General features: G+C 32.2%; 1 protein-coding gene and 1 long non-coding RNA gene across 2 annotated transcripts; one reads left to right on the top strand and one right to left on the bottom strand.

The window, feature by feature from the left end:
* Positions 1–117: 117 nt before the first annotated feature.
* On the top strand, positions 118–17,552 carry LOC139512634 (large ribosomal subunit protein uL29-like). The gene is made up of 4 exons (XM_071300381.1): positions 118–201; positions 2,186–2,260; positions 3,904–3,965; positions 17,300–17,552. Exons 1-4 carry the CDS (start codon positions 199–201, stop codon positions 17,529–17,531), a joined length of 372 nt encoding a protein of 123 aa, XP_071156482.1. The 5' UTR covers positions 118–198; the 3' UTR covers positions 17,532–17,552.
* LOC139512635 (uncharacterized) lies at positions 7,564–9,972 on the bottom strand. The gene is made up of 3 exons (XR_011662314.1): positions 9,445–9,972; positions 8,631–8,699; positions 7,564–7,869 (listed from the first exon to the last, which is right to left on the bottom strand). It is a non-coding gene; the product is annotated as an uncharacterized lncRNA (long non-coding RNA).
* Positions 17,553–19,143: the final 1,591 nt, after the last annotated feature.

The raw sequence follows: 19,143 nt of genomic DNA, 5'->3' as shown, positions 1-19,143 counted from the left end.
TGTTTGTAATTCGTCTACTATTTTTGTGACAATAAATATAGTTTAATGATATGTTATTGTTGGGAGTATTAAAGTTATTAAAAATATCGTATTTAATATTACTGGACCGAAATATCATTTTTGGGACGAATCTGTATTTGGATACATTACCAGCTCGTTATTCCACTTCCGCCTTTTCCAATCGCACTCTCATCTAACATGGTAGAAATTTTAATTCAAAATAATCCAACGGAATCTTTTACACTGATATCAGATTAATTGATAAATACATGTCGTTGGGACAAAACATAATCTATTCTAGGCCATTTCACTTATATTTCTTTTATCTTTATTTTAAAAGATGCATGATTCCTTCCTTTTCTGAAGGTTGTGAACTGAAATGGGAATGTATATATGTATTCGGCTACATTTAACAATGTTAATACAATCTTGTAGGACCTTTTGATCGAAACTGGTCTTGTCATTGTTATCCCATCGTATCATTATACCTTCCAACCTCATAAAATCTGCTTATTTCAAGGGATGCATATTACTAGTTTGAATTCTGCATCTCAGCCATCTGTTCTATTTATAAACTACTGATTTATACTAAATGGCATATGCGTGAATAAAGCCTAAAATTAGATTAAACATTCGAGATGAGTATATATGGTATATGAATAAAGAAATGCAGGGTCAACCTACATGTACATCTGTTTTACACAGGTTTTTCAGTGGCACTCAGTTCAGAAAAGCCACATACACAAATATATTTATATTTATCCATACACGTAACACAGGGTTAGACACTAACGCTAGTAAATGTCCTTGGCGCAGTAGCCCTAAGGGGCTAGTAAATTTATTTGTCATTGAACATCAATTTGTTGTACTTTTGGCAAAGTACAGTCCAAATGCTGGTCATATCTAACAGCTTCGTCGAATATTGTTTACACTGGTTCCACGATCTCTTTATTTGGTACTGGAGGGTATAATTTCTACCGTAAACCAGTCGCCATATAGTCAACTCTGCCTAAGACTACTCGTTCCATATAGTAAGAATGCACGAAGTTACATGATAACCCGTTTTGAAATAAATATTAATTAGACTGCATATACATTTTGGTTTTATTGTATTTAATATTTATCACATCAGAGCTCCAGATAAATCTATGCCTGGTTTACCCTCATCTATTTCATAGTCATCGTGTAAATATTTGAAGTTGGAAATGTTCTTTCGTTCTTGAAATAGAGCATTGAAAGGTTTTCTGTTGAATTTTTTCTGTTACTCCAAAGGTACACAGGGTGATGTAAACTTTTCGATCTTCTCTGTCTTTATTGAATTACCGTTTTTCATGTCGTCATAATTCTTTTCGTATTGCTCAGGATTTATCATTACAGTTAGCTGCGGAACCGTAGCTCTTAGGTCCTTATGTTATTTTTTGACTATTTGCGGACCATAGAGCTACGGATTTTTCCTATTTCAAAACGTTCGGAATTGCGACCCAGGTTCAGGTCGCACTTATTTCTCAAAAAAATATTGTTTATAATCCTTGCAAAACTTGTCAATATATATAGTTCGTTTTGTTAGATATTTTTCTAGGATATGACGTACCTATTTATGTTTGAATATTCATTTCCTTAACACTATTACTGTAAATTCAGAAATTATTGCGAGGTTTTTATTAATGCGAATAACCTGAACCTGGGTCGCAATTCCGAACGTTTTGAAATAGGAAAAATCCGTAGCTCTATGGTCCGCAAATAGTCAAAAAATAACATAAGGACCTAAGAGCTATGGTTCCGCAGCTACATTACAGTAAGCAATGGATTGAAACGAAAGTAAATTTCTGGTAAACATATTGAATAAAAGCATGTGTTTAGCTTCTTTTTGAGACTTGAGGGATGATGGGGATAACAAGACTACTCTATTGGTATCAGAAAGCGTCCATTGCCTGTACCAGGGTGGTTGCTTGTCCTAATGCATTAACGAGAACAGGGTTAAAACTTGTCATGAACCAAATTAGTTGGAACATAAAACATCTTGCTGATCAGATCTACATGTAGCCTTTTCATTAAAGCAGGCTTAGACCTTTTTATGGCTGGAAGATCCAATCAATATCACTTTTGTAAAATATGCATTCATCTATGGCTTGAAATAAGTAATATACTCATTCATTTCTTAAACACATCTATTTAAAACTTGTAGGCCAAAGTTAAAGCAAAGGAATTGAGGGGTAAAAAGAAAGATGAACTTGTGAAGCAGCTTGATGAACTGAAAAATGTAAGTATGAGAAAAGTGATGATGTATTGCGTTTAAAAGTTGGTAGAAGAAACATTTTTTTATATTCTATTTGACAGGGTTGGATAACAGAATCGTGTGTTTGGCTGTTAATTCATATAATTCTCTTGATCATGATATCTTCTTTCTCAGTATCCTGTGTCAAACCATGGAAGTAATATTGGAAGGAATAACATCGTCGTCACTTCAAAGGTTTCATCTGCGTTACCGCCCATCTTTCAATAACTCGTTAATTGGTTCAATATCTGGCATGGAAGTTTATTCTCCGCATGTGATCGATCAAATCACTGACACTTATCGGTCATTTTCGTGTTCACGGAGAACTACGAACAGACAAGTTTTTGTCAATATACATGCGAAGTAACCCGAATAGTCCATTCGTTACATTCCGTTGATGTACGCTGCCGAAAAGAGTCATTCGTTCAATTTTTATTTTAGTCCAATTTTTCCCTATTTTTGGTTAGTTTGAACTTAATAGTTAAAACCGACAGCTATCACATACGAAATTGGAGAACAAAGTTGTGTCATTTCAATTTTAAAATTTACAGACAATTAAAAAACCATTTCCGTATAAAGTTAAGAAGATGACTGTACAAAAAATACGTTTGGACACCCTTTATTAAATACGAAAAATCTAAATCTCTCGTGTATTTATAGTCAATTAAATTATTAACAATTCTAAACGGTTCTATCCTTCAATTTAAGTTCTTGATACATAAACTAATTTGTGTAAAAATGAATTTACCCTAAGACAGATAGATGCAAGCCCATTTCGTCAGTTTGTTATATTTTTTGCTGTATAGCTTATTATATTAATACAAGCATTCCACAATAAACACTTTTTAAATATATATTTACGAAAATATTATCCCCGTTTTAGTTGTCCAGTTTCAATAATGCCATCAATGACATTTATGACATATACATAAATTTAGAATACTTGAAAGTAAATATTATTTCATTCAATCTCGATAAACTTTGCACATTTCAACAGTAAAAAAATCTATGCCTACATTTGCCTACATTATTTTGTTAAACATCATGTGAAACCTGATCGATTCATCGGTATTTAACTGTTTAACTCGGGATCCGCTTTTAACCGGAAAATACTTTTAGAACAGTTTAAAACAAACGGTAAAAAGCAAAAATATGCTAAATTAAATACAATTTTCCATGTTAAACTGCTGTAGTTTGAACAATTCTCGTCCGTTTTACAAGTTTTTTTCACCATTCGATTTCTTTCTAAAGGTAGATATTCTATGTGATACAGCGCTACCTTGATATTAATAAACTAGGGATTTCCCACAGGTGCGCTATAATTACCGGACTCGATAAAACCATGTGACTGATAAGAAATTCCAGATGCCTTTTACAACCGCGGTAACGCAGATAGTAACCAAAGGCGTCTTACCGCTGAGACTATAATTGGATGAAATCGTATGACTTTAGTACAGAGCTCAGCATGCTATAAATACATGCTAATTAGTCGTTGTTATTCCTTCTAGATATTACTTCCATGGTCAAACCCTGCTTTAGGACAATTTATTTAAAATGAGTAGAAAAATTCTTAATTAAAATCAGGATTGTACGGTTCATCCTAACTTTCAAATTTCTCTATATTTTAGGAGCTTGCTACACTTAGAGTTGCTAAAGTAACAGGTGGAGCAGCATCAAAGTTGTCAAAGATGTAAGTGATATAAGAATAAAAAATACAAATTATGTATAATATGTCAAGGTTTTAGTTGTGGGAAGTCTGTAATATTTGAGGATAAATTTATAGACTGAAACTAGCGAGGATCTGTGTCAGACTATCATCACTGTGTGTCAGAACTAGTTACACAAAATGTACATGTTTAATAAGTTAACTCAATTAACTTTATTCTGAACTTAATTGCCGAATAAAACCAAATTGAAAATTTTAAGTCTTTATAAAGATTTTAGTTTAAAGTCATAAGAAACGAGTGACCGGTGAAAAATAACGATCTTCCAATTCTTGAACCAATGCATACAAACATCATAAACTTAGTCTTCTGTACACGAATTTATCATTTTTTTCGTGTAAATATCGTATAATCGTCAATTTTTTTTTCAATCGGTCAGTGTTGTTGTCAAAATATGAAAGGTAATTAAAGTTCATGTTTTGAAGCCGAAGTTTAACGATTGTCACCTGTTTGTCAACAATCGACAAAAAAATTAACAAAATAGCATGGAAATTGAGCATGTGTTAAACATGTAAATTCCGATAATAGTCTATTTTATGGATATCCATGCGTATTGTGATCACCGTATTTTTACGAGATGGGTCACACTGAGGTCACTTTGCATACGGAAAATATGTCCGGGGAATTGCTTCCTGGAAGGAAGCAATCAAAATAAAGTAAACTTCTTCTAAATATGAATAAATGAAAGAATTTTCTTCAGAAAAAAGTATATGTACATAAGTTTTATAATGAAAACTATCCATTGAGTTAAAAAAAAAACATATGCATTATTTTTTTTGATATGGGGTTTCTTATGACTTTAAGATTGAGAAAATAAACTGTATATGATGAAATGTTTCTATCTGAACAAATATGTTGAATAATAAAACATTGGATCGATAGGCCTGATTCAGTTTATTAAGCTTTTGTATACAGTAATTTCTGAATTTAAGACTACTACTATATGGATGTTGCTTTTCTTTGTAACCCAGGAAATGGTACTTATTAGATAGTTCAAGTGTAAGCTGTAAACAATACTTTTAATCATACAAGTGATGAAACAGTTAAAAGGCGCCTGTTTCATTTAATGAATGTACAACACCTTAAAGGCTGGATAGGATAGGTATTTTGAAATATCAATTGAAGAAATACATGTATCTTAATGAGACTGAGACAGCAACCCAATCCGACAACAAAATTATTCAAGAGACATCTTAGGTAGTGAAGGTCTAAATGAAAGACGTCACTTGTCTATAAAAAAATATGCCAACCATTAAGTCACTCCAAATCTGTAATAGTCAGTGTATCCCAAACTCTATCTCACCAACAAATTGTCAGATAAAAAATCATTCAGACAGACAGAAATTTTAAAATATTTTGGTTGAATATATAGTAGAAAAGTCCAAATTTCTCTTTCGGTCAGACAAACCCTAAAACAGTTTGGCACAGACTGAATAGTGAGAATAAACTAAACAGAAACTAGCAAAAAGCTGACCAATAGTAGAATTCTACCATGATGCTATAATTTTAACCGGATTTTTGTAACAAAAATGTCGGTTATTGATTTGGGGATGTATGGCTATCGGGCGGGCGGGCGGAAACCAAATGTTGTCCATGCATTTACTCATGAACCGTTCAACCAAAGTTTGTAAAATTTTAATATGTTGTTACTGACAACAAAATAAAGGTCAAGTTGAATAATGACGATTTTGACTTTTACCGTTCAGGAGTTGTGGTTCTTGAAAGATTGAAAAATGTTGTTTCCAGTCGTGTCCATGCATTTACCCATGAACTGTTCAACCAAAGCTTTTCAAATTTTAATATGTTGTTACTGATGACGAAATGGAGGTCAAATTCAGTAATGTCAATTTTGACTTTAACCGTTCCAGTCTGTGCCAAAAACTTTTACATCTACTAGTCCAGAATCTAAATATGAAAATTTGTCCCTTTATGACTACTGTGGATTCATTAATATTCGTTGGATACCAATTTTCGTTGTTTTCGTGGTTACAGGTGAACCACGAATTTAAATGTTCAACGAATATCATATTTTCAATAGTTGTGTATACAGAGATTGGCAAAACCACGAAATCAAATATCCACGAATATGTAAGTTTTCAGCAATCCACGAAAATTGATACCCACGAAAATAAATGAATCCACAGTATATAAAATTTGAAATTTTTCACTAGTCCAAATCAATATTTACTACTCTGGGGCATTGGACTAGTGGCTAACGGTGCAGACTGCCATTCAGGAGTTGTGGTTTTTGAAAGATCAAAAATGGCGTTTCCAGTCATGTCCGTGCATTTACTCATGAACTGTTCAACCAAAGCTTTTCAAATTTTAATATGTTGTTACTGATGACAAAAGGGAGGTGAAGTTCAGTAATGTTGAATTTGTCTTTTATCGTTCAGGAGTTATGGTTCTTGAAAGATCGAAAAATGGCGTTTCCATTCATATTGTTGCATTTACTCATGAGCCATTTAACCTAAGCTTTTCAAATTTTAATATTTTGATACTGAGAAATTGAGAATAGAGAGAAAATAGACTGTAGATGATGAAATGTTTCTATCTGAACAAACATGTTGAATAATCAAACATTGGATCGATAGGCCTGATTCAGTTTATTATATTAATCTCTTGTCTCAACTTGCAATTTTTAGGGCCTTTACAAATTGATACTGCTTTTCTTTAAATTCGACTGAAGTCCAACATCTATCTTTCAGAAATTATTTTACAATTGACTTGTCATTTCAATCAATTTTCTTTGTTCTGATCTTTAAAGGATTGAAAAGAAAATTCTTACATAAAACTTTGAAGTTATGATTCGAGCACCGTTTACAATTATTGATCTTATAGCATCCCACACCAAACATGCTTAAGGGCAGATTTTTACCATGATGCTATCATTATTGATTATATTGCCTCATCTGATATCTAGTAAATACAGAGAGATATGAACTGTATATGATGAAATGTTTCTATCTGAACAATAATGTTGAATAATAAAACATTGGATCGATAGGCCTGATTCAGTTTATTTAGCTCTTGTCTGTCTGGACTTCTCATTTTTAAGCCTTTATAAATGGATGTTGCTTTTCAAATTAAAACAAAAAGTAGCAAACACTCAGTCTGCACTAAAAACATTTCAAACTACTAGTCCAAATTACCATACGTGCCACACCGTGTCTAAACAAAGTTTTTCAAATACTTTCTAGTTCAATTAAAATTATACTAGTCTACAGAATGGGACTAGTGGCTAAAGGTGCAGACTGAATACTTGTCACCATTTATAGTACATTTCTGTTATATCAAATATTTATATATATAAACTGTATATGGGTCAAAATCTTTAATTGTTTTTACATAGGCGGTAATGGTAACGTTTTTTCCTGTAGCTCAGTCCATATCGTTAACTTGGATATGTATGATAGCTTGTTTCGAAGCTGTGACATTTTCACATATGTGGTTAAATTTTCGGGGTACGAAGTGAGATTACTTTTTCCGTAAATTAGCAAACCCCGAACATCCTGTTGTGATGCGGCTCCTTGTGGTAAAATATCCGCTTTTTAACACAATAAGTTCTTTGAAAATTTAATACTTTGAACACATTCAATAGCTCCATAGTTTTTACACATTTATTCTATGTTCCTCTACTTTCCTAATCACCACAAATAATTAAGTTCAGTCATTTGCTAAAAATAGAAACATGTCCAATATCACTACACAGAGATTTTTTCTTTACACGTGACTTTTGAGTTCCTCATTTCAAGGCGCATTAGGGATGTTGTCCCATATTGTAATCCATACTTCTGATTTTTCCAAATATTTTTATGTTATCTTCATCGGTATAATATTCTGAATAAATCTTTGTTTTTTTGTCCATTTCTGAAAAAAAATAAAGTTGTTTTAGCACTATAAGGCAATGACACTTTCGTCGCTATATTCATTTATTTTGAATACAATGAGTATGTATAAGTAATTTCTTCCAGATTACCTCCACTAGTCAAATCAAGGACAAAACTTCTGATTATAACCTTTAATTACAATACACAGACCCTGATAAAGCATTCTATAAAATTTTCTTGTGCCTTAAAGTGCATTTTGACAGAGAAATTATGCAAAACTGAAGGTTTTATAAAAAAAACAACACCAAAATAATTATTCTTACTAGTGGAAATCTTGTATTTAATACTGTTGAAACCGCTCTAAACTACTGGGAAAGTCATCCGTATCATATAATTAGAGTGCAATATAGTGCAAGTTTTCAAAACTTGTCCTTTCACATAATTCCATTTGAGAAAAAATGTTTTTTACATGTTTTTCAGTGAAAACCTTTTATCAGTGAGAAATCCACATGAGGTCTTAACGGAAACATTGTGACATCACATGTATTATGGCGTCATTAAATAACGACAGATCAAAATAGCGCTGAATATAGTTTGCAGTGTTACACGAGAAACAGTTGCCGCAAGATTTAACTCGAAATATTGAGTCCAAACGATCTGTAACTAAGCCTTTTCATTTAATACCAAGACCATAGCAACAGTTTTCATATTAGCATATTTTTAACATACCGACTGTAATTTTAATTGCATAAATACCAGAAATAAACAATTAGAGCTTGATTAATAAAACAAAATGCTTACCAGTTATTCAGGACTTTTCAAAACCTCTAGTTTGCCATCTCAGGTTGAAAAATAATGATATGTCTGGAACTGAAATAAGACAACAAAAAAAATACTCAGGCTGTGTTATCATTTGATTTAAATACAAAGTATTATTGAGAGAGAAAAATCTATTCTTGAAAGTTTAATCACAAAGAAAGACAAATGCTTCTCCCTTGTGGCTTAGCCACCTTCGTTTAAACCTTTTGTATTAGAACCATGGGTAGTAGCTAACTAGCTTAATAGTTGAATAGGTGCAGAAATATTGTTTTCAAGAAGGTTTGACCCTCCCCCTTTTTCACTGAGAAATGACAATATCCTTTGTTTTGCTCATGTGCATTAAAATAATAATTCATGATTTTCTAAAAACATGTAACTGTTTTTGTCTGTTTTTTTTGTGCATATGATATCTACTGACCAGGGGTCAAATCATTGGATAAAGGCACATGCGATGATGAATCTCACATTACTCGTATAAAGTGTGTTATCTCCCTTGATTATCAGGTATTCCTGTAGACCAGAGTGATATTACATAACAAAGACTATATTGTGTCATGTTTACTTACAATTTAATAATATTTAAAAGTTATTTCTTGCCTTTTCAATGTAGTAAACACATTCCTTTTGGATCTCTCGGAAGTAAACAAATTTATGATTGTGCCTAAAACAAGTGTTCAGCCCCGTGCTAGTGATGCATTTTAAAAGCGAAAATTTTCTTGAGTTTTTGCTGATCTTTATCAATAACATTTAGCTTAAACAATTTATAATATCTAGGTATAAATAAAAAACTACTTACCATCATTTTCGGTGGTGTACAAGGTGAAATCATCCATAAATCAGTCTGACAACCTCTGGAATTGAGCTTCTAATTTGGGTCAAAATCTTTAATTGTTTTTACATAGGCGGTAATGGTAACGTTTTTTCCTGTAGCTCAGTCCATATCGTTAACTTGGATATGTATGATAGCTTGTTTCGAAGCTGTGACATTTTCACATATGTGGTTAAATTTTCGGGGTACGAAGTGAGATTACTTTTTCCGTAAATTAGCAAACCCCGAACATCCTGTTGTGATGCGGCTCCTTGTGGTAAAATATCCGCTTTTTAACACAATAAGTTCTTTGAAAATTTAATACTTTGAACACATTCAATAGCTCCATAGTTTTTACACATTTATTCTATGTTCCTCTACTTTCCTAATCACCACAAATAATTAAGTTCAGTCATTTGCTAAAAATAGAAACATGTCCAATATCACTACACAGAGATTTTTTCTTTACACGTGACTTTTGAGTTCCTCATTTCAAGGCGCATTAGGGATGTTGTCCCATATGATGAAATGTTTCTATCTGAACAAACATGTTGAATAATAAAACATTGGATCGATAGGCCTGATTCAGTTTATTTAGCTTTTTGTCTTAAACTTTCAATTTTTTAGACTAGTTCTTCAAAAAGGGATGCTGCACTGTCAGAAACTTTTTTATTTGTTCTGATCCTTAAATGGTAGAAAGAAGTTCCAACTTTGAAGTTTAATTTTTTAGGATGACACAGTTAAGTATTGAACCAGTGACATCCCACAGGCCAGAATTTTACCATGATGCTATCATTATTGAATCAATTGCCTCATCCTATATCTTGTGAATAGAAAGAAAAATAAACTGTAGATGATGAAATGTTTCTATCTGAACAAAAAATGTTGAATAATAAAACATTGGATCGATAGGCCTGATTCAGTTTATTAAGCTTTTGTCTAAACTTCTAATTTGAAGATCTATATATAAATGGATGCTGCATTTCTAGAATTCTTACCATGATGCTATCATTATTGATTGCATTATTATATAGTCGAGAAAAGAGAGAAAATAAACTGTAGATGATGAAATGTTTCTATCTGAACAAACATGTTGAATAATCAAACATTGGATCGATAGGCCTGATTCAGTTTATTTAGCTTTTGTCAAAACTTCCAATTTTTAAGTTCTTTATTAATGGATGCTGCATTTCTTTATATTAGAAACTGGCAAAGATTTGTGGCTAATGCCTATCAATTAGTACATATGGACCATAATTTGCTATTGGGCTCCGTTTCCTATAACTATAGAAAAGTGATAAAATTTGAATTACTGTAAGAAAAGTTGGAACTACATCTAAAGATGCCATTATTTTTATTAACATACAAGTGTATGCTACTCTTCCCTAGAAAAAAAATTGAAATATACGAATTTCAAAGATTCTACAACCGTATTTTTGTGTCGTTTCTCGCGTTACTTTTTGCTTCCGAAGAGCATAACGCTGACTGATTTATAGATAATCGTCACCGGCAAATTCGTAACTTTTGCTTTCAAATAACAAAGAACATCGACCAATAAGAATAGTGAGAAGAAAATGCCGAGAACTATAAGTATTTATGTAGCAGATGTAAGAACAGTGGCGTGATTTTTGTGTCCGATTTCGTAACGCAAATTTTAGATGATGTAATCTGCTTTGTTGTAATAGAATTCTTAAAAACAATATGCAAATATGAACTCTCGCGAGATGTTCAAACAGGTAAATCAGAGATGATTTACATTCTTGTTTTGATCTTCGTAATAATTAAGTAAGAAAATGACGTTATCGTTATGCGTTACATTTCACACGAAACAGGAGTCCAGTTATTTATTAAAATTGTTTTTGTCCTTAAGTACTAATCATTTCCGGTCATACGTGAAACATGTGACTAACATGTGATCACGCCCTTACAGCCGGACATACGATATACTAGTTCTAAACATTGTTTTTGTTTCCAACGGGATGTTAGCAAACATAATCTGTAGACTTGTTTCGACTTGTTTAAAAAAGGAAAATACAATTTTCAAAGAGATTGCGCCGGGGGTGTATTATTATTCCTATGTGCATAATGTTACATACGATCTTGTGTGAAAATAAATGCCCAATGACTTGACAAAATCGATTTCAAATTTGACCGACGTTTAAACACACTACGTTTCCCAATAACGATGTAAAGGGTCCATGGAAAATTCAATCGAAATTACGTCTCTTATCATGGTGCCGATGTTCGTTGGATTGATTTTGCTTCAGCAGTAAATATTACTGGATATTTTAGGTGAATAAAGATAATTAAATGAAAAATGCATGTTAATATACCGTTACACTAGGAATGTACAAAGTTGGTAACTTTGTCACAATTTTTATGCCCCACCTACGATAGTAGAGGGGCATTATGTTTTCTGGTCTGTGCGTCCGTTCGTTCGTCCGTTCGTCCGTCTGTCCCGCTTCAGGTTAAAGTTTTTGGTCGAGGTAGTTTTTGATGAAGTTGAAGTCCAATCAACTTGAAACTTAGTATACATGTGCCCTATGATATGATCTTTCTAATTTAAATGCCAAATTAGAGTTTTGACCCCAATTTTACGGTTCACTGAACATAGAAAATGATAGTGCAAATTTCAGGTTAAAGTTTTTGGCTTCAGGTTAAAGTTTTTGGTCAAGGTAGTTTTTGATGAAGTTGAAGTCCAATCAACTTGAAACTTAGTATACATGTGCCCTATGATATGATCTTTCTAATTTAAATGCCAAATTAGAGTTTTGACCCCAATTTTACGGTTCACTGAACATAGAAAATGATAGTGCAAATTTCAGGTTAAAGTTTTTGGCTTCAGGTTAAAGTTTTTGGTCAAGGTAGTTTTTGATGAAGTTGAAGTCCAATCAACTTGAAACTTAGTATACATGTGCCCTATGATATGATCTTTCTAATTTAAATGCCAAATTAGAGTTTTGACCCCAATTTCACGGTCCACTGAACATAGAAAATTAAAGTGTGAGTTTCAGGTTAAAGTTTTTGGTCAAGGTAGTTTTTGATGAAGTTTTAGTCCAATCAACTTGAAACTTAGTACACATGTTCCCTATGGTGTGATCTTTCTAATTTAATGCCAATTAGATTGTTTACCCAATTTCATGGTCTATTGAACATGTAAAATAATAATGCAAGTGGGGCATCCGTGTACTTTGGACACATTCTTGTTATTATGCCCCACCTACGATAGTAGAGGGGCATTATGTTTTCTGGTCTGTGCGTCCGTTCGTCCGTTCGTTCGTCCGTTCGTCCGTTCGTCCGTCTGTCCCGCTTCAGGTTAAAGTTTTTGGTCGAGGTAGTTTTTGATGAAGTTGAAGTCCAATCAACTTGAAACTTAGTATACATGTGCCCTATGATATGATCTTTCTAATTTAAATGCCAAATTAGAGTTTTGACCCCAATTTTACGGTTCACTGAACATAGAAAATGATAGTGCAAATTTCAGGTTAAAGTTTTTGGCTTCAGGTTAAAGTTTTTGGTCAAGGTAGTTTTTGATGAAGTTGAAGTCCAATCAACTTGAAACTTAGTATACATGTGCCCTATGATATGATCTTTCTAATTTAAATGCCAAATTAGAGTTTTGACCCCAATTTTACGGTTCACTGAACATAGAAAATGATAGTGCAAATTTCAGGTTAAAGTTTTTGGCTTCAGGTTAAAGTTTTTGGTCAAGGTAGTTTTTGATGAAGTTGAAGTCCAATCAACTTGAAACTTAGTATACATGTGCCCTATGATATGATCTTTCTAATTTAAATGCCAAATTAGAGTTTTGACCCCAATTTCACGGTCCACTGAACATAGAAAATTAAAGTGTGAGTTTCAGGTTAAAGTTTTTGGTCAAGGTAGTTTTTGATGAAGTTTTAGTCCAATCAACTTGAAACTTAGTACACATGTTCCCTATGGTGTGATCTTTCTAATTTAATGCCAATTAGATTGTTTACCCAATTTCACGGTCTATTGAACATGTAAAATAATAATGCAAGTGGGGCATCCGTGTACTTTGGACACATTCTTGTTAATTTTTTTTTTATTCATGTTCTGCAAACACTTTTCAGAAACGCAATAAACTTGTCAAAGGAAAAGTAAACTTTTACCAGGCATGACTTGAAAGGAAGTACTTTATTGATTTTAGCCCACTAAAGTAGGTTAAAATGTGGAAACCATGTAGATGGTGTACAGGTCACAAATATCACATGGTGCCTATTTTAAAGATTTTAATTCCAAGTTAAAAGTTTTTTTCTTTACTGGATTTAAAGAATTTTACATTGCCAATGATTTGGAATAAATTTTATATAACTGGAATTTCAAAACCAAATATAAATATATTTTTTTGGCCAAAACATCAAGATACAACGATTATGGTATCCTGTATCAATGAAGAAAATATGGAAAATTCTGAATAAATTGTACCAATTGTTTTCAAAACAAGCACATATTTAGGAGTTTTATAATACTGTTACATTTAAGATGGATTTTAAGAAAAAGTATACTGTTCAGATTATTTTAAGCAGATTTTGCAATAAAATAAAACTAAAAAAATGCTTTCGGTTTCTTATGGTTTCCTGTCACGTTTAAAAAAAACTTTAATATAACATTGAAAATAGATTTTAAATATTAACATGAAGCAAATAAAACTAGTAATGGTGTTTATTTATGCCTTTTGAATTATATTGTGCAAAATAAAGAAGATAAAGATTGGTTTCCTGTTTGGTTTCCTGTCACGTAAACGGTGAATCAAAATGTATTAATTTTTTCTCGAAAAACTCAATTGTTCCATTCATACTATTCTAACACCAACACAACCCACAAAATAAAAGTGAAAATTTTAGAACTTATAAAAAAGGATACAAAAAGAAACCAAAGGCCGAATACCAAATTATGGTCCATATCTGTTATAAACTATTTACAGTTAACTCTCTTCATTTTGAGGAATTTACTTGTTCTGATCTATAAATCTTAATGGTATGTCTTTAGTGTGACTTAGATTAGAATTGAAGCATTAACATGTCCCACTGAAGGCCAGAAATCTTCCATGATTATCATTATTGATGGTATTGCCTCATCTTATATCTTGAGAAAAGAGAGATAAATAAACTGTATATGATGAAATGTTTCTATCTGAACAAAAAATGTTGAATAATAAAACATTGGATCGATAGGCCCGATTCAGTTTATTAAGTTTTGTCTAAACTTCTAATTTGAAGATCTATATATAAATGGATGCTGCATTTCTAGAATTCTTACCATGATGCTATCATTATTAATTGCATTATTATATAGTCGAGAAAAGAGAGAAAATAAACTGTAGATGATGAAATGTTTCTATCTGAACAAACATGTTGAATAATCAAACATTGGATCGATAGGCCTGATTCAGTTTATTTAGCTCTTATCAAAACTTCCAATTTTTAAGTTCTTTATTAATGGATGCTGCATTTCTTTATATTAGAAACTGGCAAAGAGATGTGTGGCTAATACCTATCAATTAGTACTTATCTGTTATAAACTATTTACAGTTAACTCTCTTCATTTTGAGGAATTTACTTGTTCTGATCTATAAAATCTTAATGGTATGTCTTTAGTGTGACTTAGATTAGAATTGAAGCATTAACATGTCCCACTGAAGGCCAGAAATCTTCCATGAAGCTATCATTATTGATGGTATTGCCTCATCTTATATCTTGAGAAAAGAGAGATAAATAAACTGTTTATGATGAAATGTTTCTATCTGAACAGAAATGTTGAATAATAAAACATTGGATCGATAGGCCTGATTCAGTTTATTAGCCCTTTTTCTAATAACTTACGATTTTGTTAGATTTTTGCAAAGGAATGCTGCTTTTATTTGAATTAAGTCAGAAGAAAGAAAAAATCTTTGGCTAACACCTGTCACCATAATTGTACATCTCTGTTATAAACTATTCTAATATGACATGCTATTTTGCTTTGTAAACAACACTGTGTGAAAATTCTCGATATATCTATACTTCGCGCAGACTCGGAGATATACATAATAATGGATGTTACATATACCTCCCACGTAAATCTACATATATTTGAACCTTCTTTGCAAACGCTTTGCCAATTTTATTGTATTCGAAATTGTAACAAAACAAAAGACAAAAGAATTAATTTATTGCAACTACATGTAGTTTTGTCTATTTCCTAAATATAGTATAAACACAGCTATATTTTGTGCAATATCAATTTCATCATGGAACACTTTTTCCACAATCAGGGGTTCATTAAGGGATGAAAATAAGCTTGATATTGATGTTACAATTTTAAAAGCTATCAATATACTAATTTTAAGTTTTGTAACCATCGAAGTTAGTATAATATTGTATTAAAATGGAATTCTGAGGTAGGTTTTGTTTTGTTTTCTATTCTATTGCCTTTGATTTCAGCGAGTCAACATGGCAGCTCCTCCGTTACCAAATGTCAATTTTGAATTTAACGGTAGCTTACGAGAAAACATGTAAATTAAAAATCAGAAATATTGGGTTTGAAAATAAAACATATTTTTTCTAGCAGTTATTAACGAAATAATCAATGCAATGGGCCGTGTGAAAATTTCCAACAAATCTATGGCTTCCATGAATTATTTCTTAAATAACAGTTAACTTTCGTCATTTTGAGAAATTAACTGTGTTCTGATCTGACATTGAATTTCAAATTTTAAGTCTTTAGTGTGGCTTAGTTTATGATAGAACTAATAACATCCCACACTGAAGGCCAGAATTCTTCAATGATGCTACCATCTGACATTGATGTTATTGCCCTATTTTATATCTTGAGAATAGAGAGATAAATAAACTGTATATGATGAAATGTTTCTATCTGAACAGAAATGTTGAATAATAAAACATTGGATCGATAGGCCTGATTCTGTTTATTAGCTCTTGTTCTAATAACTTGCAATTTGTAAGCCCGTTAATTTTACAAATGAATGCTGCTTTTATTTGAAGAAGACAGAAACTAGCAAAGATATGTGGCTAACACCTGTCACCATAATAGTACATTTCTGTTATTAACCATTTACATTAACTCTATTCATTTTGAAGAAGTTACTGTGTTCTGATAATTAAATTCAGAATTTTAAGTCTTTACTTCTAGTTTGACCTAGTTTATGATAGAACCAATATATAACATCCCACACTGAAGGCCAGAATTCTTCAATGATACTACCATCTGACATTGATGTTATTGCCCCATCTTATATCTTGAGACTAGAGAGAAAAATAAACTGTATATGATGAAATGTTTCTATCTGAACAGAAATGTTGAATAATAAAACATTGGATCGATAGGCCTGATTCAGTTTATTTCGCTCTTGTTCTAATAACTTCCAATTTTTAAGTTCTTCATAAATAGATGCTAATTTTAAGTCTTAAGTGTGACCTAATTTAGGATGGAACCAATGCAATATCATTTCCCACTGAAGGTCGGAAATCTTCAATGATGCTATCATCATTGATATTATCGCCTCATCTCATAAAAACAGTTTTTCTGAGACTTTTATATTATGATTATAGTATTTATTTTCCTGGTTTGGTTGGTAATAATCTTATGTTGTTGCAAGAAATCGTGCAAATTGACCAAGTTAAGGAATCTTGATTAGTTTTCAGTTGGTTGAGATAAATTAAAGGCTATAGAATGCATAAATACAATGTGAATAATATTAATGAGCTTTAGTTTGATAAAAAGTATAATTTAATATAGAAACTATTTGAAATTCTAACAGTAAAGTAATGAAACCATTTTATTCTGAGTTTATAATAAATATGTGTTGGTTTTTTTTCAGTCGAGTTGTGCGTAAATCAATTGCCCGTGTCTTGACAGTGATGCACCAGACTCAAAAAGAAAATCTGAGAAAGTTCTACAAGACAAAACGCCACAAGCCAAAGGACTTACGTCCAAAAAAGACAAGAGCCATGAGGAGAGCCCTCAACAGTTATGAACTTTCCATAAAAACAGCTAAACAACAGCGCAAGGAACGTCTGTACCCTGTCCGAAAGTATGCTGTCAAGGAATAAATTAATAAACTAAGAGAGTAATTTCTTGTGTTATTTGTGATATTGCCTACAAAAAAATCATTATTATCTTGTGAGGTTTGTAATTTTCCATATTTGCTGGTATTAATTGGCCCAAATATACATAGATTTACCCGATAAATATTCAAAACTTGAACATTCTGATTTACAATGAAGAGGATTTGTCATTATGTTATGTTCTTGTCTTCATGTCTGGAAGAGAATTTAAATATCTGTCTGGCAATAAAATAGGTGCATATAAAAATATTAAAGAAGATGTGGTATGACTTCCAAATGACACGAACTAACAACTATAGGTCACTGTACGGCCTTCATTTATAAGTAAAACCAATACATCATAGTCTCCTTTAAAAGGCTGTGAAACAACAAATGTAAAACAATTCAAACCAAATAAATAACAGCCTAATTTACGTGCAAAATAATGGAACAAAAAATATATATGATATCCAGAAACAACAACCACTGAATTACAGGCACACACAGAATGTGACAGAGTTAAAAATGAAACTTGCACATTATAAATTTCATGTAATCTTTGTGCTTTTCTAGATAAACCTTCAGCAGGAAAGTACCGACCAGTGCTGTTAAAAATGAAAACAATGTTATAAATTTTACACATCCAGAGTGCTTCTTAGAATTTACCTTTAACGCACACTCACAGCCGAATACTCAAAAACTAGTTTGGTGCATTGGCACAAACTTAGAAAAACATTATCATACATGAGAACCAACAAAAAATTACCACAGCTCCTGACTTTTGACAGGCACATATAGTGTGTAGTGGGGTTAAACTAGTTTGAAGGTGCAAACCCTACCCTTACCTAGGAGGCTAGGACAATGGTGTAATAGTACATTATATAACATAGAACAATCTTAAAAAATCAGTTGAAAAGGGCTCAACATCAGATGGATACAAAGCAATGATTCATCTTAACAAGCACGAGTGGACCTGGCAGGGTACTTATTCACCCCCACAACAAGAAGACACTCGGAACAGACCTGAGAGTACTAGCAGTTACTGACATCTGATTCAAAATCCAATAACAACAAAGAGTACACATGCTGAAATGTCTTGCCTTCTTAACTAATCAATGATATTAATATATGTTGATAGTCCTAAATATGAAGCTTTATTGCAACTCACATAAATTTAACATTAACCAAGAAAACTAAACTGACTAATGAACATTAAAAATGAGGTCAAGGTCAAATGAACCATACCAGGCAGACATGTACAGCTAACATTTTTTCCATACAACAATTATAGTTGACCTAAAATATTACAAACACAAAAACAACACTGAGCACTGATCCATGAAATGAGGTCAAGTGAAAACTGTCTGATGGTCACGAGGACCTTGCAAGGTACGCACATACCTAATACTGTATAGTTATCCTATTACTTATAATAAGAGAGAATTTAACATTACAAAAAATATTTTTTTCAAGTAGCCACAGAACCATGCAAAGGGGGTTAAGGACATTGGACATATGACTGACTGAAACTGCATAACATGTGGCATCTATATACAAAGTAGGAAGCAACCAGGTTCCGCCTTCTAAAGCTTTTAAGAAGTCAAATAACGCCGCTGTG

This window comes from Mytilus edulis, chromosome 2 (assembly GCF_963676685.1).
Source record: "Mytilus edulis chromosome 2, xbMytEdul2.2, whole genome shotgun sequence".
Lineage (NCBI taxonomy): Eukaryota > Metazoa > Mollusca > Bivalvia > Mytilida > Mytilidae > Mytilus > Mytilus edulis.
Note: the sequence above shows the minus strand (reverse complement) of the source record. Positions and strands in the feature narration are given on the sequence as shown.